The sequence below is a fragment of the Tenrec ecaudatus genome, chromosome 2, assembly GCF_050624435.1.
Source record: "Tenrec ecaudatus isolate mTenEca1 chromosome 2, mTenEca1.hap1, whole genome shotgun sequence".
Classification (NCBI taxonomy): Eukaryota; Metazoa; Chordata; class Mammalia; order Afrosoricida; family Tenrecidae; genus Tenrec; species Tenrec ecaudatus.
Genome location: NC_134531.1, coordinates 184,606,864 through 184,630,499, shown reverse-complemented (window position 1 = coordinate 184,630,499; position 23,636 = coordinate 184,606,864). Strand labels below are relative to the sequence as shown.

General features: G+C 38.7%; 1 protein-coding gene and 1 pseudogene across 1 annotated transcript in view; one reads left to right on the top strand and one right to left on the bottom strand.

Moving 5' to 3' along the window:
* The window catches only part of RANBP17 (RAN binding protein 17), a 388,698-nt gene that overhangs the window by 308,979 nt on the left and 56,083 nt on the right, over positions 1–23,636 (bottom strand). Inside the window, exon 13 of the mRNA XM_075543208.1 lies at positions 8,202–8,307. Coding sequence (XP_075399323.1) covers positions 8,202–8,307 — 106 coding nt within the window. The remainder of the gene's footprint in view (positions 1–8,201; positions 8,308–23,636) is intronic.
* LOC142441124 (replication protein A 14 kDa subunit pseudogene) lies at positions 2,928–3,307 on the top strand (annotated as a pseudogene).

Here is a 23,636-nt window from a genome sequence, read left to right as displayed (position 1 = left end):
CTCTGCTGACAAAGAGGAAGCAAAGGGTCCACTGGAAACTGTAGCACTAATCCAGGTGAAACAAAGTACAATAGTTAAACTGTCGGGAGTTGGGGGCGGGGGATAAGTGAATAACTGGGATAATTCGAAGACAGAACCAGCAAGATTTAATGTAAGGATATATGGGTTCCAGGGTACAAATGGGGGAAAAAATGACTCCTGTCTTCAGGCCCGGGCAAGCAATAGCCAGGAGACACACACAGAATCAGGACTGCACATTCTATTTACAGGCCCGGTGGGGATTTAAACCACACACTGGCAAGAGTGCCTATTACACAGGTGTGTAATTTCTTTTACTAGCACCCAGAAAATTATGGGGGAAACCTGAATTCCTTCAAGGTTAAGGTCTGCCACACAGATGGGCTAAAGCACGATGGCGAACAAAACAGGTAACGGTGGTCCCTGCTCTTAATCCACTGGACAGCAAAGCCGGTCAAGAGATGACGAACACTCCAAAAAATAAAAAATAAAAGCAGAAGAGGGGGTCGTTTTAATGCCTCTGTGAAGAAGAGACTTCTGAGAATACAGCAGATGGCTAACTCTACAAGTGTACAACAAGTAAACGATACAATATCTATGAGCAAGTATTCCCAGCAGGTGGAAGTGCAAAGGCCCTACAGTGAAAACACATCCATGTTACTGAAAGAAGAGTAAGGCACACAACCCAATTAAAGAAACAGCGACGGACATGGAATAGACATTGCCAAAGAAGATACATACAAATGGTCAATGAAAAGATACTCAGTGGCATCAATCATGGAGGAATAACAGATCAAAAGCACGGGATGCTCCAGGACACATCTGTTCAACTCCTGAGCAAATACAAACGAGGAGATAGTGAAAATTTTGTTTCACTTTTAATAGGAAAGGATTATTATACATAAAAACTCCTAATACTGCGATAACTTGTGATTAAATCAAATTCACTGCCAACAAGTCACTTCCAACTCATAGTCACCCTAGAGGTTACAGCAGAACTCCGCTAGGGGGGGGGGGGAGTGTCTCCAAAACCGTCACTCTTTTGGAGAGTAGAAAGTCTCGTTTTTCTCCCGGAAGCAGCTGGGGGCTGTGAACTGCTAACTTTGTGGCTAGTGCCTGGACATATAATCCACCGCACCCCAGGGCTCTGTGATTAAACAGTGCTACTGAAACCTAGCGAAGAGAGATACATTCATGCCGCGGCCACACAGTTGCTTACTTAAACTCAACGTCATAATCTTTCCTGGTGTATTCACTATAAGGAGAAGGTACACACTCCATGCGATTCCTCAGCGATGTGCCCGCATTCCTGTCTCCTGTCAGCTCATTTCAGTGGTAAAGCCTCATCCCTCAGCTCCATTATGCTGCTCTTCTCACCGAGTCTTCTGTGACGAATCCATCCCCTGAATTCACCGAGACTCTGACAGCTATCTCGGTTCTTGGTCTCTCTCCCAAACCTTTCTATCTTATTAGTGAACCTAGTGAGTTTTCCAGTTTGTATTAGATAACGTTATTCTCTTCTTTCCTACCCTTAGGGCTTCCTGACACACTTGAGAGACAAAATCTAAAGTCCTCGCTACGATTCAAGTGAGAATATGCTTCTTTCCTTCCTTCCTTCCTTCCTTCCTTCCTTCCTTCCTTCCTATCAATCATTTGGTTTACCATGCACGGCATGATAGGTCCAAGAAGTTATCACATTCAATTTAAAAAGGAACACATTTCAAGATCTATTAATTTTATTTTTCCAAAGTATATTGGCACATAATTTATGTATCATACAATTCAGTAGGTCAATCATTCAATCATATCCAGGGGTATTGTACAGTCACCACCATGTCAATCTTAGAGCCCCCTTCCCCATGGATTTTTAAATTACTTATGCAGTCACAATCACTTCTGGTGCTCCCTCCCCCAAGAATATTCTCCTTTCTGATATCATGCTATATATACCCTTTCTTAACCATTTCAATCACTGCCAGCCTGGATATAATTTTTATTTTTTTAATGATGGAAAATCGTTTTATAGCATAAATGTTGCCATCACACACACACTTATATAATTTGATGGCCTCAATTATATCCACCATGGTGCTCACAGATGGCAACAGTATTACTGCTCCAGTTACTTGAAATTTTTTCATATGGAGTTTATATTTTACAACTTTATGTAAGCATGATTTTTACTTTTGAGTATCAAAATTTTAAACATATATATGTTTTCAGATAAGCCAAGGAAATACATACTAGTGTAAGCCCTCACCTCAAGCACACACAAAACCCACCACTACTTCCAACTGTCACCTCTGACCTCAGACATGGCCCTGTTTTCCTAGCAAAGAGGCATCCAGTTCTTCCCGCCCAGTACCTGCTCAAAGAAGCCAGTTAAGAAGTAGACTTCAACCAATGAACGGGACATAGAAGGAAGCCAAGAATAAACTGCTTCCCATTAGTCCCTTACCACAGACTGCTGGAAGCAAAGAGGTTCTATGTGACAGATATTGAAAACTCATGTGAAAGTGAACACCAAATTGTTCTTTGTTAAAATACAACCTTACATTTTCTCCTCCTTTTCCTTTATTCTTCGTTCCCTGTAAATAACCCCCTCTTCCTGCTACATAAGATTCACGTTAGTGTGATTTTCAGGGGATGGGGGCTAGAACACAAAATACATTTTATTTAAGGTAAATATTTTTGGTGCTTAGAGAAAAAAGTTAAAATTTCTCAAATGGAAATATGTGCTTTCATTTTAAATTTCCTGTTACATATTTTCTCAGGAAAATAATGCATGTGGCACTTACTTCCTTGGCTGATAATAAAATTTGAAAAATACTAAACTATAGCAGAAAATAAACTTACTTCCATTTTACTAAATGTCTAATGTTTTATTAAGAGTTAGTACAGAGGCCGCTGTGGGACCGCGGTCATGGCGGACGTGCTGGAGGTGCCGAGGGCGCGCGTGAACGCCAGCATGTTAGCTCAGTTCATCGACCAGCCCGTCTGCTTCGTAGGGAAGCTGGAAAAGGTCCATCCCACTGGAAAAATGTTTATTCTTGCAGATGGAGAAGGAAAAAATGGAACCATTGAGTTATTGGAGCCTCTTGATGAATAAATTTCTGGAATTATGGAAGTTGTTGGAAGCGTAACAGCCAAGGCAACTATAATGTGTGCATCCTATGTCCAATTTAAAGAAGATAACCATCCTTTTGATATTGGACTCTACAATGAAGCTATAAAAATTACCCATGAGTTCCCTCCGTTTTTTCCTTTGGGCATTGTAAAGTATGATTGAGTTTGACGGACTCTTAGGACTGAATTTGATGGTGGAGAACTAAAGGAGGCCTCCCTCTATTGTTGGAAGAAGAGATCCCTGTGGTTTCTACAGGTAATTGGCTTAGTTTTCACTTCCATTTCCTTAACCAGATCTTTCACTGACAGTTCTTGCTAGAACGGGTATGCCAACCTTTTTTCACATAATGGTGTGCAGTCTTCATATAAAAGAGATCTACTGCACATGTCCTTTGTATAATAAAATTAGGTGTAAAAGCACATTAGTTACCTTGAATTTTGTTTTCTATTTTAATAAATATTGATACATGCTGTTGTTAAAAAAAAAAGAGTTAGTACAGAGGCAAAAGATATACTTGGTTTACGATAAATAAAACATCTTAAGATGGCCACCAAACTTATTCATGCTTAAAGTGATTTATTTTTATATCAGAAATATGTAATCTTAGATAAAACTAAGTGGGAAGGGAGCAGTACAACTGATTATGATGATGTATACACAACTCATTTTTAAAACTATTTAAACCATCAACGTGTATGATATATAAATACAGTACCAAGAAAACTAAAGAAAAAAGATACTAAACTTGACCCAGTGAAGGGGAAAGAGTTGTTGCGTAAGGGACGCTGAGTTCATGTCAAAGGTGGTGGAGTAATTTGGAAAAGGATATTAATAATGGTTGTACAAGCCAAAGGATATAACCAGTGGTATTGAATAACACAAGCAAAAGGGGACTTGGAGAATGTTTTGTTGTATATCTTTTTGCGATAACTGGAAAAAATAATCACATGAATAACAATGAGTACAAATAAGAAAGTGTTCTAGAACTGAATATGGTGACAATTGCACAATTGAATTACTGAACTGTAAAACATGTGGATAATGTGTTAACGAAACTGTTAAAAATAACGAAAAAGATTTATGTTGTAGGTTGAAAAGGTATAAATAAACTCAACTGAAAGTTTTCATTGGAAATCACAACAAGTATGTTAAACACGTAAGAATACATTTGCTAGTAATAATGAGGGAGATTACCACAAGTGGGTACAATTTAAATTGGGTCGCAGAGGTGGACAATTAGCCTTTTAAGATCCATGGATAAGAACAAAATACCCAGAAAAAGAAGCAAGAGTCCAGTGTAAGGTATAGTTATCATTTTGAATCAAGGGAAGTCACTCAACAAATGTATCTACTGCTTCAGGAAAAGTATACCCAGAAAAATATCAAGTACATTAAAATTTTAAATAAAGATCTGAAATCATGAAAGAACTAGAAGAAAATATAGATGGATTATTTTATTATCTAGGAGTAACCTCGTGTACACAGAACAAGGGAATACTGCATGGTTTAAAATCAGGGAAGACATACCCCAGTGGGAATCCTCTCACCGTACTTACTCAATTTGTTAAGTTGAGCAGATCATCAGAGAAGAGGACAGCATGAAGAAGCGGCTCAGGGCTGGGAAAAGGCTTATCAACAAGCTGAGATATGCAGATGAGACCACCTTGCTTGCTGAAAGTGAGGAGGAATTGAAACACTTGCTGATGAAGATCAAAGATTGCAGCTTTCAATATGGACTAAAACCCAATATAAAGAAGACCAAAACTCTCACAACTGAACCAATAGGCAACATATGACAAATGGAGAATAAGATTGAAGTTGTGAAGCATTTTGTCTGGCTTGGATCTATTAGCGAGACTCATAAAAGCAGTAGTCAAGAGATCAAACGACACACTGCACTGGGTAAATCTGCTGTACAAGACCTCTTTAAAGTGCTGAAAAGCAAGGATGTTCCTTTGAGCATTAAGGTATACCTGGCATAAGCCGTAGTATTTTCAATCACCTCATATGCACCTGAAAGTTGAATGAGAAAGACCACAGAGGAATTAATTACTTTAATCGTGCGTTTAAACTACAGTGCTGTCAAAGAATGTCGACAGTACTATGGACTGCTAAAAAGAATAAACAAATCTGCCTTCCAAGAAGTACAGCCAGAATGCTCCTTTGAAGTGAGGATGGTGAGATTCTGCCTCGCATACTTTGGACACGTTCTCAGCAGAGACTAGCCCCTGACGGAGTACATCAAGCTTGGTGAAAAAGAGGGGCAGGAAAAACAAGGCATTCAGCGAGATCCACTGGCACAGCGGCTGCAACAGGGGCCCCCACACAACAACAAGCGGCAACAAGGGGCCCACACACACAACAACAAGCGGCGCAAGCACAGGCCTGGCGCTGCTTTCATTCTGCTTCACACAGAGTCGCCGTCAAGCACAACGGACCCAAAGGCCCAAACAACAAGTTGCAGGGACATCTTTTCTAGGCATAAGAAATGATGAAAATATGAAGGAGAAAAATGATTTGAAAACTGATGGATCTTAAAGATATAGAAGATATTTATAATAAAAACTGGAAGAACATATTTTCAATTAGTAAAATATTAAAATCTTTTATATTAACTGGGCTCAAAACTTAGTAAAAATAGTCATAAAAGAAAATCAGGTAACTGATACAATCCACACTGGTGGGAACATTACAATTAATATGTATATTCAAATTACAACATATTTTGGAAATACAACTGGCAAAAGGCCATATGGAAAAGACACTCGTAGTGACCAAAGAAATACATAACAAAACATTTTGCTGCCTACAAACTGGCAAAGATCAGAATCTTTTTATTTAGTGTTTGCAGAAAAATCATCACTCACTTAGCCTTTGGTTTGGGAGGTTAAACTGGTACAACTTTTCCTGAGAGCCATTTATTTATATTTACTGAAGTCTTTAAAATGTTTCATAGGTAGTATTTATTGAAGTCTTTAAAATGTTATATACTCTTCAACTAGCTATTCAACTTATATGTATTAACAATATGAAATAACTCATACATAAAGCTGTCTCTATAAAAATATTTATCTAAAACAAATGATGATGAAAGAATTGAAAATTTTAAAAAGTCCCCAAACACGGGGTTTGCTTAAACAAAGTACATCCAGGACCATATCCACTGCAATGGAGTCAATTCAAACACACAAAAACCACAAGACTGTTCTGAAATGAGAGCCACCTTTCAAGCAGCCGCAGCAGAGAGGGAGACCCTGAGAACCTTGGGAAGTACAGACAGGATCCCTGAAGTGGGGGAGGCTGCTGAGTCCAGATGCACCAGACGGTGGCCCAGGCTCGGAGGCGCAGTGCAGAGCTAATGGAGCCTGAGGCTAGGGAACTGTGGGATAGAGTGGCAGGCCGCCTGGCTTCCTGGACTATGGAGGTAAAAGCCAAGGGACCATGTGGCTGAGAGGCAGAGAGGCAGAGAGAGAGAAAGAGAGAGAGAGAGACAGAGACAGACAGGCATAGGCAGAGTCAGCTGCTGGCTGAGGAAACCAAACACTCTATCCTTACTCTTTGCTGAGGCCGACTTGTCGCAACCTATTAACTTCCCTACCAAATCCTCTTAACAGCGAGTGTGCTGTCTGTGAATTGTGTGGCCAATGCAATGAATCATCAAACCCAGTATAGATGTGAAGAGGTGTAGCAGTAGCAGCTGGTGCTCGAATAGATGAAGAAGGATGCAGTGTAGAAGCATGTCTGACCCTTGTCGCAGGGCAATGGGGAAGCCAGCGGACTTTAGATTCAACCCTCTATTAACAGTGATCTCAGGAGTTCTTAAGGCTGTACAGGTTTACAGAAACAGACTGCCACGTCTTTCTGCCTTGGAGCAGGAGCTAAGTCCACCTTACTAACCTTTCGGGTAATAGTGCAGTGCTTCAACCAAACCACTGTACCACCAGGGCTCCGGAACTGTGATTCAGCTTAGATTATTAAATACCTAAGTAACATGTTTATGAGGTTATGTTTGACTAAAAACTAAAAACCAAGAAGCTTTTGGTAGTATCATTACGCATGCACTGTTCTAAGCACTTAAAAAATTAGCTCTTTAAAATAGCCCCATGAGATATTATTGTTTCTATTTTAGGTTACAGATTACTGTAATTTAAATTTTGTTTAAAAGGTGAAGAACTACATTACGTGATACGCATACACCATTGTAGGGCCGCTAAGAGTTAGAACTGACCCCATGGCCACAGACTTGCTTCCTTTCTTTGGTGCATACATCAATATACATGAATTTAAAAGACTCAGACAGCTTTGTCAAAATGACAGTGGTCGCTATTTCCAGATTAATATGTGCTTCCTTTCCCATCACCTAATTTTTTAAAGTCAACAAATATATGTATTAGTTCACAATAAGACATTAATAAAAATGTAATATGAAGCCAACTCATATTATTCATGTGGAAACATTTTCTTCACTTTACAAAAGAACCACAGGAAATGATTCAGTTGCTTCTTAAGAAAGATAGGGTAATTAGATGAAAATACCAAAAAGCATTCATTGCCATCGAGCCAAGGACAAATCACAGTAACACTGTAGGATGGAGGATGATGCTCTGGTGGGTTTCCAATTCTGTAACCGTGTTCAGGAGGAGAAAGTCTCGGCATTTTTCTCACTCAGAGCAGTTGGTGGTTCACAACTGCTGACTCTGTGGTTAACAGCCCACGTTGTCAGCCACTATACCACCACTTGCCAATAAAACGTGTACCTGATTTTCCACCGCTATCAATTTTATATGCTTTGTTAGTTCCAAAAACATAAAAAGGAACTAAATTTTATATTGCACAATGTTTAGGTTTTTTTTAAAATTCTAGAACATATTAGAAATTTGATCTTTCACAAATCACCTAACCTCTGAGCCTTGGTTTTCTCATCAATAAAAGGGGAAATAATACCTTCCTCAAAAGTCAAGTACAAAATATTCTAGCTTGCAATAACCCAGTTCAAAAACTATAAATATTTTAACTGCCTAGTTAACCTTCTATAAATTATATGACCACTACTTACCGACAAGATAATTCTCCATCCATAGCATCATGTTCATCTGTACTGGTATATGTCAATCTTCCTCCTACTACTGTCCCAACTAAGTACACCAACCACGCAAGACGTCCTAATAATAGATAATAAGAAAGGAAAAAAGTTTTTTAAGTGTTGACAGAGGTTCATTTTCAACATTAGTAAAATAATGTTTTTGAAACAATTAATGAACTCTTGTGAATTATGTTGTTCTACGTGTCACTAGGTGGGATTTAAATTAATTAAGCCAGTATTTCAGTGGAAAGAGGTCTTACCAGTTAGGTTATGTGACCTGTTGTTACTGAACCTCTTCAAGTCTGAGGATTCCACTTGCCAATTGAAGACAATAAAATCCACCATGAAGTTATTACTAAAATAAAGTTTGATACTAAACCACCAAATGTTATGTCTAGAACCAGGGCTGTGATCCAGGTAGGAAGTACCCATCCAGTGATCAACACCATTGCTTAATGGTAAATGTCACTACAGTAAGAGTATGATTATTTAAAAATCACTTCTGCTTGAAATATTAAAGGGTATTTATTTTTATGGATTTTTAAAACTCAAAGATCTACATTGTGGTGCTGACACTGTCTGAAAGCTAACTTAACTTCATGGCCAATAACAGAAAAGGGTCAAAGGCACCAGCGTGACTCCAATAGGTTACACAAATTTAATTTTAGGGCAACCAAAATGTACACATGCAGAAATGCAGATATTTAACGACTTATCGAAAATATTTCAGCTGTGAACTGAAAACTGGGTGGTTTGAGAGAAAGATGTGAGATGTGAGTCTGCTCCTGTCGAAGCCTTTGAAGCCCTCTGGGCTGGTTCTACTCTGTCCTGTAGTGTTTGCGATGATTCCGAGCCAACTCGACAGCAGCAGCTTTTATAGATAACTAACAACATGTCCATTATTTGCTGAAAAGAAATTGTGTACTGTATTCAGGGACTGATTTTTTTCAAAAATAGCATGATACTTAATAACAATCACAAATAATCGATCTGAATTAAGAAATCTTCTCAAATAAATTTACCTCTTTTTACAAAGTATTAAATAAAGTCTGTTTTTAATAAGGTATTATAAAGGAGGTTATGAAAGAGTGTGCTCGTGCTTACTTGACGAATTGGTAGTGCTGATGGGTACCATGGAGTCAGTTCTGACTCACTGCAACCTCACGCAAAACCAAACCAAACACTGACTGCACCATCAGCCACTCTGGCAATCAATCTCCTTGAGCGTTGTCCACATTTTCACTGGGCCTTGACTTACCAGGCAAGGTATAGTGCTCCAGGTAAGTCTATGAGACCAAGTCTGACTATCCGCATAAGAGCATCATGGTGTACCTCTTAACACAGAGATGTTCATTCTTCTGGACATCCAGGATATAATCAATGTTCTTCACCAAGATCATTCACATTCATGGATTCTTCTGTGGCCTTCCTTATCCACTGTCCAGTTTTCACATGCAAATGAAGCAATTTAAAATACTAGGGCTGTGGTCAAGAGAACTTTAGTCCTCAAAGTAACATCTTGCTTTCTCTATACTTTAAAGAACTGATCTGCCCAATGCCGTACATAATTTGATTTCTTGCCTGCTGCTCCCATGGGTACTGATTGTTGACCCAAATAAAACAAAATAATTAACAGCTTCAATCTCTTCTATGCTTATCATAATGTTGCTTATTGTGAGGATTTTTGTTTCTTGACATTGAGATGTGATTCCTACTGAAGCCTGTAGTCTTTGAGCTTTATGCACTTGTGCTTCAAGTCCTCCCTGGTTTCAGCAAGCAGGATAATATTCTGCATTAACGAGTGAGTCTTCTGCCAGTCCTGATACCGTGGTTCTTCTTGTAGCCATGTTTCACAAATGACAGTGATACCTCAGTGGCTGAACTCATTTGTTGCAAAGTCATGTTCGACCATTACAAAGTTCTAGAACCGAGCATAGTTCTCCCATAAGAAATAATGGAAAGCGAAATAACTGGTTCTGAGGCCCCAAAATTACGCTTAGATATTCATTTGTCCAGGACTTTTACACAAAGCTAACAGCCCTAGGACATAGAAATACCCCCGAAAACACAATACAGTACAATAGATATCAAAACACGATGAATAAAATTATGATATTTTACACAAATGAAGTACCCCAAACAGCACAATGACAAATGTTTTAACACACTAACACAAGCACGATATGCGGTGTGAGCTAGAGCGGTGCTCAGACTGAAGCATCACCCCTTTGTGCCCAAGCTGAGATGTGATGTGTGACTCTGCCTCTACAGGTTTTTTCAACTCGGATTTTTGGTGTGACTATCAGCACAGTTATGAACACCAAGCAGAAATTTTTCTAACTCTGCTGTTCCAGTAGTAGAAAATTTACGTTTGGAGGCATCGAAAACCAAGGTACCACTCAGCATATAAATCGAGACAATTTAACCCATTGCTATTGAATTGATTTAAGAACACACAGAACTGTTCCTTAGGGTGTCATGACCGTGAAACTTTACAGGTGTAGACGGCCTCATCTTTCTCCTATAGAGGGGTTATGGGTCTGAATTGCTGAACTTGGGCTTAGTCGCCCAATGCCTAAACTGCTGTGCCACCAAGGTTCCTTAGGAGATTTAGGAAGGAGAAACAAATGTACAACACTCTTGCTATTTTCATGTGGAGAGTAACACTCATCATTACACAACTTGCCAGAGAGGCCTCAGACGCTTTTGTGTAACCGAGTTTACTCGGATGTTTTATAATTTGCTTGATTCGTTTTGCACTCATTTCGACATGTGGTATGAGGGAGAAGTTCATATTCAATCTTTTGCCCGTGGCTATCCAGTGACACAGCACCATTTGTTGAAAAGCCTAGTGTCTTCACTGACTTGTCTTAGCATCCTTTCTTAAAATTCACCGACTCCAACAACAACAGCAACCAAAACACCATTTTAAAATAGGCAAAGGATTTGAATAAACATTTCTGTAAAGATGACCTAGAAATGGCTAATAAGCACATAAAAGTTCAAAGTCATTTTTCATCCATCAAGGAAATAGAAATTAAACCACAGTGAGATCTTTGATAGGGGCTGGGTTGGACCTATACAATAATTAGGGATTATTACCTTCTTAACAATATTAATTCTTCTAACCCATGATCATTGCTGTCTTTCCATGTATTTAGATCTTTATCTTCTTTCAAGAATATTTTATAATTTCAGCATACGACCTTACACATTTTTGTTGAATTGATACTTATATAGTTTAGATGTTATTGTAAATTTGTATTCTCACTTTCATTTTCAGATCATTCACTGCTGGTATGCAGAAATATTGAAAGTATTTATATACTAATTGATATCCTACAATTTTGCTGATTTTTATGAGTTTAATAACTCTTTGTTACCTTCCACTTTTTCTTTCTCTTTCACATTGTAACACCTCTCCTTATTTACTATTTATTAATCTAAACTTGCTATATATGCATACTATTCCAATATCATAGAAACTAGGAAGGAAGACTTGACCACCTGTTTCTGAGGAAAACCATCCAGTGAAACCTGATAAACAGCATCGGTGCACTGTCTGATGCAGAGTCAGAAGATAAGGCCCTCAAGCAGGAAGGCACTTAAAATACGATTAGGGAGAGCTTCCCCCTCAATGTAGAGTCAACTTAAGATGTTACTAGAACAGAGCTTTCATTTGCTGATGAAATACAACACTATAAGACACAGTTGAAAACACATGGAAAATATGAAGTATGAATGTAAGAAAATTGGGCGTTGTGAAAAATGAATGTAATAGACAGAGATCTATATGCTAGGCCATCAGGGAACTTAAATGGATTGTTATTGGTCACTGTGAATCAGACAAACAAAGTATTTCAAGGTCCACCCTAAAGTACAATGCCGTCAGTGAGAGGATAATATCCACAGGTCCACTGTTGGGAGCCGATGGCCATTAGGCCCTGGTCTCAGCCATGTAGCAGAAACTTGGCTGCTTCCTAACAGCAAAGCTTTGTTTCCGGCCCAACTCCACCCCCACATCCCAAGCTACGTGCTCAGTAGCATGGGCGGTTGTGAGAGTTGACCTTGCTGCCATTGGTCAAAGTACCGAACACCCATTGGACTGCAGACATACCATAGTAGGAACATAGTGATAAGTTCACCCGGTAAGCCCTAATTTGCATGCGGACGTCACCACGGACGTCTTTGAGAACTGTTGAGCATCCTTTTTACCTTATTAGGAACATGTGGCTGAGTGGTTGTTATACAGTATGCTTCATTAAAATATGTGCCTCCCACTTCCTCTTCTGTTGGAGATATATACTGCCAACCTTGCCCTAAATAAACGAGCTTGATCAGCACTTGTCTTGCTCCACGTCTCTGTGTCTTTCTTCCATCCAGGTTCGGCGCCCCTCCGGGTCACCACGTGAGGGTCTCGCTAGACGAGACCCCGACAGTCCACAACGAAGATTAATTAATACAAGCATCATTCAAATGCTAATGCCAAAGATGAGGAAAACAAAGGTCAAACATGTAATCAAGAAGCATTCATAATTACTAGTAACTGAAATGTTAAAGTTAGAAACGAAGAATCAAGAGTTGGAAAATATGCCCTTGGTGATAGAAACAACACTGGAAATTACTTAATAAAACTTTGAAAGATCAATGACTAATTCATTGCAAATACTTTTCCCCAACAACATAGTTACTATACATATGGACCTTGCCAGATGGAACACACAAGAGTCAACAGCCATGCTCATGTAGCCAAACTACACCAATACCTCCTGTGGTCATACCTACTGGATAAGGATTGCCACCAATCCTAGAGTACCTCATCAGATATAAACAAACAGCAGCCAACATTAGTCAAACCTGCCCTCAACTGGGCTAAACGAGCAGAGAACTATGCAAATACTCATATTCTCTACCACAGTCGCCAAGAGCTAGGTTGTGACTGCCTAAGAATGCACCAACATGCAATCCATTAAGTTAAAATATACTACAACCACAAACTGAATCAATGGAAGGTTGAACTACTAAGACTGATGACAAATTTCTTAACACTAATCTGCTAGAGAAACAATCAGGAAAAAGAAATAAAAATTTTTAAGTCTAAGATTTACATGGGATACAATCATGAGGAACAAACTACATGTGACCAGAATTCCAGAATCAGGAAGACACAACAAAAAATAGAGAAACTATAAAAGTGGTGTGTGTTAATCCGGGTTAATTAGAGAAACAAATCCAGAGAGACATTCCTATGAGTATAAGAAAGAGCTTTATATAAAAGAGCAATTGTACATTAAGAAAGCATCCAAGCCCAGTCCAGATCAAGTTCATAAGTCCGATATTAGCTCATATGTCCAACAGCAGTTTGTAAATTCCTCTTCAGACTCAACGCAACACATGCAATGATGCTGAATGCAGGAAGATCACAGGCCGGTGGGTGAAAAGTCTTGTGGATGCAGTGGTAGTAGAAGCATCTTAGCGCTGGTGTGAGTCTCCACGTGGCTCCTCCAGCTCCAGGGCTCTGGCTCTTATCACTGGTGTAGCTCCATGTGGCTTGTCAACAGGAAAGTTTCACAAGGAGTCTGTGTGTCCTGCCTCCAGCGAGCTATTTATCTCCTTAGCACCTCAAAGGAGGTCCTCAATCTGTGACCTGATTGACAGGTTAAACGCCACCTCTTCATTTTTAAGAGTCTCAAGTTGGCAACAGATTATGTAATTACCACATGGTGTTACAAGGAAACATCCCTAACATCATTTAAGGCAAGGTAGGCATTCAAACTCAACAAACCCTACATGGGATAGAAACTAAAAGAAAATTTCCAAGACATATAACCCAAAATTTCCAAAACTAGAGAAAAGGAAAATATACTGACAGAAGTTAGGGAAACCAAAAGGTATTTAGCAAAAGAGAAACAATAAGACTAAGTTCTGATTTCTCAGCAAAAAATATGTTGGCAAGAGGCAATGGAATAAATAACATGTATAAAAACCTGAAAATTTGTCATCCAAGAATCATATACCCAAATGATGGCAAATATGATGGCAAATTCATAACATTTCTAGACAACAAAAATTAAAGGAATTTGTAAAAACAAGACCAACCTGACAAGAAATACTCAAGGGAGTTCTTTGGACAGAGAATCAACTATGGCAGCCAACAACCTGAAATAAGCGTGCACGTCAATGCCAGTCAGAAGTCAACCACGTATGCAAAGTAAAACAAACACGCAGGATTGAATATAACTAGAAATATGAATTCATCCTCGATATAATTATAAAGCAAAATGAGGTAGTCGTATAGTTACAGAAACTTCCAAATAGAGGAAATCAAGTAGCTAGCAAGAATTTGGTTCAAGGGAAAGGCAGTGTTCAATGAGAGAGGTTAGCAAAGAGAGAGAGGGCAAGAGAGGGCTTTGGGGAAACAGTTACCTTCCAAGAGGTAAATACCTTTACGTACACAATCCTGCAGTAACAGTGACCTATGAGTAGATAATTCTATGGAGATGTGATCCAAGTAGATGTGGAAGAAAGCGAATACACACACACACACACACACACACACATCTCTGGATCTATTTTACTGCAACTATGAATAAATCCAACAGATGTGGTGAAGCATACAAGGGGAAAGCTATGAAAATTCTAAGTTATAACCAAGTACTTTTGGGGAATGAATCACTGGACCTGGGGACTGCAGTCAGTTTCAGGGGACATACCAAAGTCAAATGGTATAACATAGTCCACAAATTCTGTATCTTACATTAGTGAATAGGGACTGGGGTATTAAAAGCTCACGAGTCACTATTTAAGGAGCAACTACTGGTCTCTCCCTATTGGGAAGAAAGAAAACTAATGAAAATCAAAATTATATAGTTCAAGGGACTAATAGACCAGGTGAACGGAGGCCTCCCGAACACAGAGACTAGAAGATCTAGATGATGCCTAAGTACTACCAAGTACTCTGACTGAGATCACATTAGAAGGGCCTGGGTAGAGTTGGAAAAAAATGTGTAGCAAAATTCAAATTGATGAAGAAGACCAGGCTTTCTGGTTGGATAGAAACTGTTAGAATCCCCAAAACTATTGCCATTGGGTCATCTGGAACTGAATTCCCCCTTGTTCAATTTTTAGCCAAGTAACAGAGAGGTCTATAGAAGGAACAGGCACACTACGACATCAACGCACTTTGAAGCAGGAAAGCATTTGGGGAAACATTTACCTAAAGATAAGTTAAAACGAGTTAGAAAAGGAGGATGAATGGAGGCAGGAAACAGAAGGAGATGGTGGAATGGGTGATGTTACATTCGGGGTATTGCAATGAATGAGAAGAAACAGTGTAGGAATCAAGGTAAGATCAATGGGCTGTAAACTTTCACCCATTTTACAACAAAGAGATTAAAAACAAACTTCAATACCATTAAAGACCAAAATAGATGCCAGAACAGGCTCTGAATCTTGCTCTTGAACACAGACTAGATAGAACAATTAAGAAAAGTGATTAAAAGAGCTTCACAAAACCTCGACAGCTGGCTCAGGAAAACAGTAATGCAATGACAGGTACAAAGAGCTCAAGTGGATGGCCAAAAGGGAGGAAAATGCTTGATTTTCTCAAAATGCAAGAACTGAGGGAAAAAGTTTCTAATTATAATATTGAAGTATTCTGTCAGAAAAATGTTGAATAACATAGGAAGCATCAAGAGGAAATTACAGGAATGAAGAAAGTCACTCTACCACAAAGAATTGGTTATCGTCCAACCCTATCAGGAGACAGTATATACTCAATAACTGATTTTATTTCCGGAAGAAATCCAAGCTACACGGAAGGCACTGGCTAAAAACAAGGTATAGACAAAACACCAATTGAGATGTTTTCACAAACAATTGATATGCTGGAAGGACCCACTCACCTATGTCAAGGAAATATGAAAAGCAAAAAAACCCCAGCAAGACAGGAGACTAGAAGAGAGTCATCTCTGTAGCCATTCCAGAGGAGGGAGAGCCAACAAAATGTGGAAATAACTGAACAATATCATTAATATCATACAGGAGTAAATGGATGCTGATGATAATTAAAAAATGGTTGCGGCAGAACATCAACAGGGAACTGCCATAAATTCAAGTTGGATTCAGAAAAGAAACGGATATTGGCAACGTCAGCTGGATCGCGGCTAAAAGCAAGGAATTCCAGAAACATGTTCACCAGTGTTTTAGTGACTGCATGGGCATTCGACTGTGTCGATCAGAACAAGCTAGGAGTTAACACTGAAAAGAATGGGACTACTGTGACACTTAATTGTCCTCAAATGAACCCATACATAAAGCAAGAGGCAGTCCCTCAATTAGAACAAAGGAACACTGGAAGGCTTAAAAGCAAAAAAGGTCTGCATCGGGGTTCCATCTTTTCATTGTGTGTATTCCATTTGAGAATGGAATCATCTGAGAAGCAAAATTATATGAAGATGGCAGGCACCAGGACTGGAGGAAGATGAGCTAACAGCCTGTGATGTGCAGATGACAACACCTCGATTGCTGAAAGGAGAGGACTTCACAGCACTGACTGATGAGGATCAAGGACGGCAGGCTCTCGGGAAGGATCGCACCTCAAAATAACATTCCTCATAAGTGAGCAAGTCAGTCATGTAAAACAGGCAGGACTGCAGTTGTCAAGGATTTCATTCACGCGGATCTGCAATGACACCTGTGGGACCAGCAGTCAAGAAATCATATAGGGTATTGCAGTGGCCAATCTAATCTGCGGCACAAGACCTCGTTAAGGTGTTCAAAAGCAAAGATGCAACTTGCAGGACTGAGCTACTCCTGACCCTAACCACAGCAGTCTCTGAAGAAGTACAGCCAGCATGGTCCTCATTAAGTGAAGCTGGCACATTTTCACCTCGTGTACACGGGGCATGTTATCATGAAGGGCTAGTCTCTGGAGAAGGACATTACGTTTGGTAAAGTAGGTCAACTGGACAAGAGAAGGACCCTCGCTGGGCTTGATTCAGTGGTCACAGCCACTGTTGACAGTGGGGCAGGAGAAGGCGGGATTGTCCGTCTGCTGTACCTCGGGTAGCTTGAGTCAGAGCCAGCTCATCAGCACCTGGAAACAAGTCTTTTTGCCGGTTGTGTTCTCTTTTGAATCTCCAGAGCTTAAAACAAAGCAGTGCCTGGCACATAATAGGTTATCAAAACATAAGCATTACTGAACTAAGAAATATTATATAGAAAAGTAAAGCATGCAATAGAGAATTAAAGGCTGGCATTTTTTAATCAGTTTATCAAACTTATCAAAATGAGTACAAATGCTAAAAGTATTTTCACGGCTTAAGTAAAAGCAAAATCTTTTCAAAGTATATTCAATAAAAGATGAGATATTTCTCAGAATCTTATAAGTCTTAATTAATAGACTATTCTAATTGTGTATGGGAATAGACTATTCTAATTGTGTGTGGGCATCTAACCTAACACCTTATACAATAGATGTGAATGTTAAGTACTCGAAGCATAATTCTGGTGAATGGACTGTCATACTTGTAAGAATCACTATTTTAAATGTATTCAATTATAAATTATTCCTTAACATTAAAATATTATTTAAATATTCACAATTACCTATTTTATATGTTTTATCAATTTTTATTTTCAGATACCTAAAAGTTTTCCTGTTATTAATAAAAGCAAACATTTATAGAGGGCGCAACTATATACTAGGCACTCTTGTAAGCTATTGCCTACATTCATTTACTCATCAGAAACCCCTATTAAAAATATAGATTTATGATTTAAGTATAGGCCATATAGCTTTAGAGTCCATTCTCCTATCAATAGCTATGTTAAATTTCCTCTCAATAGACTGATAAAAGCGAATTCTTATATGGCAAGAGTTGTCAATTAACTCTGGGCAGACCTTGAGATTCAACAAGCTATTAAATATTTAACTCACTGAATACTAATCCAAAGCTCTTCTGTCACCTGAATCTTGAACACAGGTAAAATGGCCCAAGATTCTGGGTGAATTTTAGGGAATTTCATACTTCCTTGGATTTCCAAAGGACTGATGGTCAGTAAAGGCAAGGAGCCAGGGCGGCACCGCGGTTAAACGTGGCGCTGCAGTCAGAAGGCCGGCAGCCCCGCTCACTACCACTCTGCCACCAGGGCTCCTCTGGGCCTGCAAGTCTGGACGAAAATTTATTTGAAAATAGATGAAAGCATTTACTACACATGAAATTTCTTTGTAGTAGGGTAAACATAAGAGATAATAGTGACATTTACTCTAGGACCATCTATTTCAAATTTTTATATCAAAGAATGTCGTGCAAGCATAGCATGCAATGAACTGAGTTTTTCCCTAAAATTAAGGTAAACATTAAATGACAATGGATTCAATTAGGAGAAAAACTATGTATCTTTACTCTTCCTTTGTTGTAGAAAGGGATGATTTAAATTCTATCATAAGAGGAACAGAAAAGAGTCATTTCTTAAACCTTAGAAACAACAAGCACTGACTGAAAGAGATAGAATTAGGGGTAAAATGAAACAATGAAATACAAAGGCATTATGATGAAGCTGTCAAATACATTTTTCATATTTAGCTGTGTGAGAAGCAATATTTCTCATAAACATTAAATCTTTCCATAAACTTTAATAATTTTGGATTGACAGTCTTCAAAATAATAAATGTTAGAAGTTACTTTGGGTACAGAACTATATACATAAAGTTTAAAGAACCATGTAAAACCATAAATCTAAATTGCATTTACAAAAAAAATCAAATACATGAGTTTCATATCTATTATTTTTTTTAAATCCAATTTTATAGTCAGGCTAAATTTCCATTATATTTTCCCATTTTTTTCTATTTATCCTGAAACTTCAGGGCACTTGTTCTAGCAACTGCTCAAGCACACATTTTTTCCTTAACAAAATAATTATTGCTGTAATAATCTGTAATTATGGTTTATAACTGTAATAATCCCAAAGAAATCAGTCATTACCATAGATCACAAGTAATCGTTAACTACTGTTAATGACCTATTTCTTAGGGATTATTGTGTTCGTAAACCATGACCATATCACCACATATATAGAAGAGCAAGATAATACCATACAAATGAGATCATAATACAATAATAAACTTATTTTGTAACATTAAAAGCCATTAAGCAACTAAATTAAAGCACACATAACGGGGGCATATAATTTCCTTTGTTCAACACGAACAGAAGCATATAGTCCGCGCAAAAGAAGCTGAATACTACTACACACGAGTGCAAACTAATGCCGTGGCAGGCACTTTTGGTAATGTAAAACAATCATTTTAAGCAGATCAAGGATCTCTTTAAAAAGCAGACAGATTCCTTCCAACTAACCTTATAACTAGAAGGAAGGATAAAAATATTTAAAACTTTTTCTATATCCAGGCATTATAATAAAATCTCTGAAATAGAATTTAGCTAAAACTTCATAATGCATTCAACTATTAAAAACACTTAAACTTATTTTAATCAATTAAAACTTAAAATGCCTGCCATTTTACTCAGTAGGCAGCCCGATGTCACTATCAATGCATTATTACTCTATAGTACCTTATACTCATATCCCCTACCTTGAAAAATCTCTGCTTTCTTCAATAGCCTTTTAAAGAAAAATAGTTCTTTTATTTCTAAAACAGAACTTTACATGTTTCACTAGCTCATGACCTTCCTTTGCATCCTGAAAGCAAATATGATTCTACCTTTGGTATATAATAGTCTGGTGATAATTTTTCCAGTTTAATCCATATACATGTATTTCTAAACCCTTGAACTTTAGCATTTATTAGACTAGTGCTTCCTGAGAACTGCTTTTTCTTTTTCAAAAAATCATTTTATTGGGAGCTCATACAATTCTTATCACTATCCATACACACATCCATTGTGTCAAGAGCATATGTACATTTGTAACCATCATCATTCTCAAAACATTTGCCTTGCACTTGAGCCCCTGGTATCAGCTCATTTTCCCCCTCCCTCCCCACTTCCTCCCACCTCATGAACCCTTCATAATTCATAAATTGTTATTATTTTGTCATATGTTACACTATCTGACGTCTCCTACTGCCCTCTTCTCTGCTGTCCATCCCCCAGAGAGGAGGCTATACGTAGATTCTTGTAATCAGTTCCTCCTTTCTATCCCACATTCCCTCCACCCTCCAGGCATCCCCACTCTCATCACTGGTCCTGGAGGAGTCATCTGTCCTGGATTCCCTGTGTTCCCAGTTGCTATCTGTACCAATGCACATCCTCTAGTCTAGCCAGATTTGTAAGGTAGAATTGGGATCATGATAGTGGGGGGAAGAAGTATTTAAGAACTAGAGGAAAGTTATATGTTTCTTTGTTGCTACCCTGTACCCTGATTGGCTCATCTCCTCCCCACAACCCTTCAGTAAGTGGGTGTCTGGTTGGCTACCAATGGGTTTTGAGTCTCCACTCTGCACTCACACATATACAATGATATGGTTTTTTTGTTCCTTGATGCTTGATACGCATGTTTGTCTTCATTGATCATATCAGGAAGGTGGGCACCCACTGATATGATTTTTAGTTCTTTGATGTCTGATAACTGGTTCTTTCTACACCTTGTGGTCAGACAGACTGATGTGCTTCTTCCATGTGGGCTTTGATGCTTCTCAGTTAAATGGGCGCTTGTTTATCAAGCCTTTAAGACCTCAGCTGCTATATCTTTTGATAGCCATTAGCTTTCTTCACCACATTTGCTTATGCACACATTTTTCTTTATCAGTTGTGTCGGGAAGGTGTGCATCCTGGAATGCCAATTTAATAGAATAACGTGGAGAACTGCTTTTTCACTAGACATTTTATCATTACGATTCGTCCTTGTTAGGTATATACCTGTAGTTTATGAATTTTAACTTGCATAATTTCCATCATGCATACGTTAAACTAGTTGCCAGAGAGTAACCTCACTCATGGTGTGCTAGAACAGTGCTCCACAGGTTTCTCAATGGCTGGCATTTCAGATGTAGTTGCCAGGCCTTTCTTCTCAGGCACCTCAAGTAGAACTGGAAACCTTCAACTCTGCAGTTAGCAGGCAAGTGCAGTAACTATTTGCATCACCCAAAGACTTCACATTTATCATCTGGTCCAGCAATTTCAGTCTTAAGAATAAACACCCAAGAGACCTAAAAACTAAAGAACATACAAGAACTCAAACTCACTGCCATCAAGTTGATTCCCACTCATAGCAACCCTGTGGCAGAGCAGAACTGTCCCTGCGAGTTTCCAAGACTGTTAACTCTTTATGGGAGTTAAAAGCCCCATCTTCCTCCCAGAGAGCAGTTGGTGATTTGAACAGCTGATCTTGCAGTTAGCAGCCTTATACAGAATCACTATGCCACCAGAGTTCTGCCAAAGTACATAAAAAGATGGCTGTATAAATGATCACGTCATCATTATGTATCATAGCCCCAAACTCTAAGTATAACCCAAATGTCCATCAACTAGTGAGTAAAGAAACAATGGTATTAAGACACACTGTGGACTACTATACAATAGTAAGAAAAGTAGCAATATGCTATTTGAATCTCAAAAACATTATCTACGCACACAAACCAAGCACAAGAGATTACTTACTGTGCTGCCTCGTATATGAAAAGTCTAAGAAAGACACTCCATAAGACAGAAGTCAGACCCGTGGTTGTCTGGACAGTGGGGATTAAAAGGCATGAGAAAATTGCTTAGGTGTAAAATGTTCTCTACCTTGATTGTAGCTGTGGTTACAGGCTTATGTATAACTGAACTCATCAAATTGTACATTTGAAAAAAATACCAAAGAAAAGAGGTAGTTGCCCATTTTCATCAGGGGAATGCACAAAAATTACAAAGCTTGGCAAAAACGTCCTGTAAAACCTATGTGGAAACACTCTCATCGATTGCTGGGAACAAGAAAAGTGGTTAGGCCCATGTGAAGAGAAATTTGGTAATATTTATAAAAAGTAAAATATATTTTACCCTTTCACAAAACAAAATCCACACTTTCAGAAATATACCTTAGAGAATTATTTGTCTGTAGGTAAAAAGGCACAGATACTGGTTAATCTGTACAGCAGTTTTATTGTGGTAAAATATTTATAATATACAATTTGCCATTTTAAAGTATACAGCTCAGTGACAGTAATCATATTTACAATGTTGTACAAATATCACCACCATTTAATTCCAGAATGTTTCAATACTTCTCGAACAAACTCACTCACTCTACATCCATTAAATATTAACTCCATATTTTTCGCTCTCTTCATCCTCTGGTTTTCTCCAAGTTCTTTTCAGTCTGTACAACTTTGTCTATTTTAAATATGTCATGTAAGGGGCTATTATGTGGAGGAGTCCTGGTGGCATGGTGAGTTACACATTGGGCTACTAACCCAAAAGTCAGCAGTTCAAAACCACCAACTGCAGGAGAAAGATGAGATTCCCTATTCCAAAGAGACTCTCTGGAACATTCTGGGGTAGTTCTACTCTGCTATAAAGCCATTTTGAAGACCGTACATTGATAAAAGAGGAATGAGCAGTTTATGTGTGTCTGACTTATTTGACATTTGCAAGGCTGACCCATATTGTAGCATTCTGTTATGGCCGAAGTAACGCTCTATTGCAATTGTTTTTATCTTTTGGCTACTGAGAATAGTGCTGCAGTGAACATTGGTACAGAAGTATCTGCTTGGGCCTCTGCTTCCAGTTCCAGAAATGGAATTGCGGAATCATGTGCTTAACTTTTTAAGGAAATGCAAAATGAACTCTACAGCAGCTGTGCTATTTTACATTCCTACCAACACTGGACAAGGCTGCCATTTGCTCCACATCCTTGCTGACCTAACGCTTGATATTTCAGTTTTGGGAAACTGCCACGCTAAGTAAAAATAAAAGCGTTGTTGCCAAATCTGTGTGAATTAAGAGAATCGTGCTCCCAGAGTTTTCCAATGTCTGTTAAGGCCATGGCTGCAACAAGGACTCAAGAAGAAGAACTGTGTAGGACTTAGCAGTGTTTCTGTTGTGCATAAGGTTGCTATGGGTCAGAACTGACTTCAATGGCCCCTAACAACAAGGTCCGAGTCTTTTCAGAACGAAAGTGTGCCTGACCCAGGCCATGGTATTTTCATATGCATATGAAAACTGGACAATGAATAAGGAAGATGAAGTCATCAACACATTTGAATTATGGGACTGGTGAAGAATACTGGCAGTGCTATGGACTGCCAAAAGAACCAACACAATTGTCTAGGAAGAAGTAATGTACAGTGCTCCTGAAAAGAAAGGTGGCAAAACTCTGCCTGACATACCTAGGACATGTTGTCAGAAGGGGCCAGTGTCTGGGGCTGGACACCATGCTTGCAAAGTACCAACTTTACGGCAC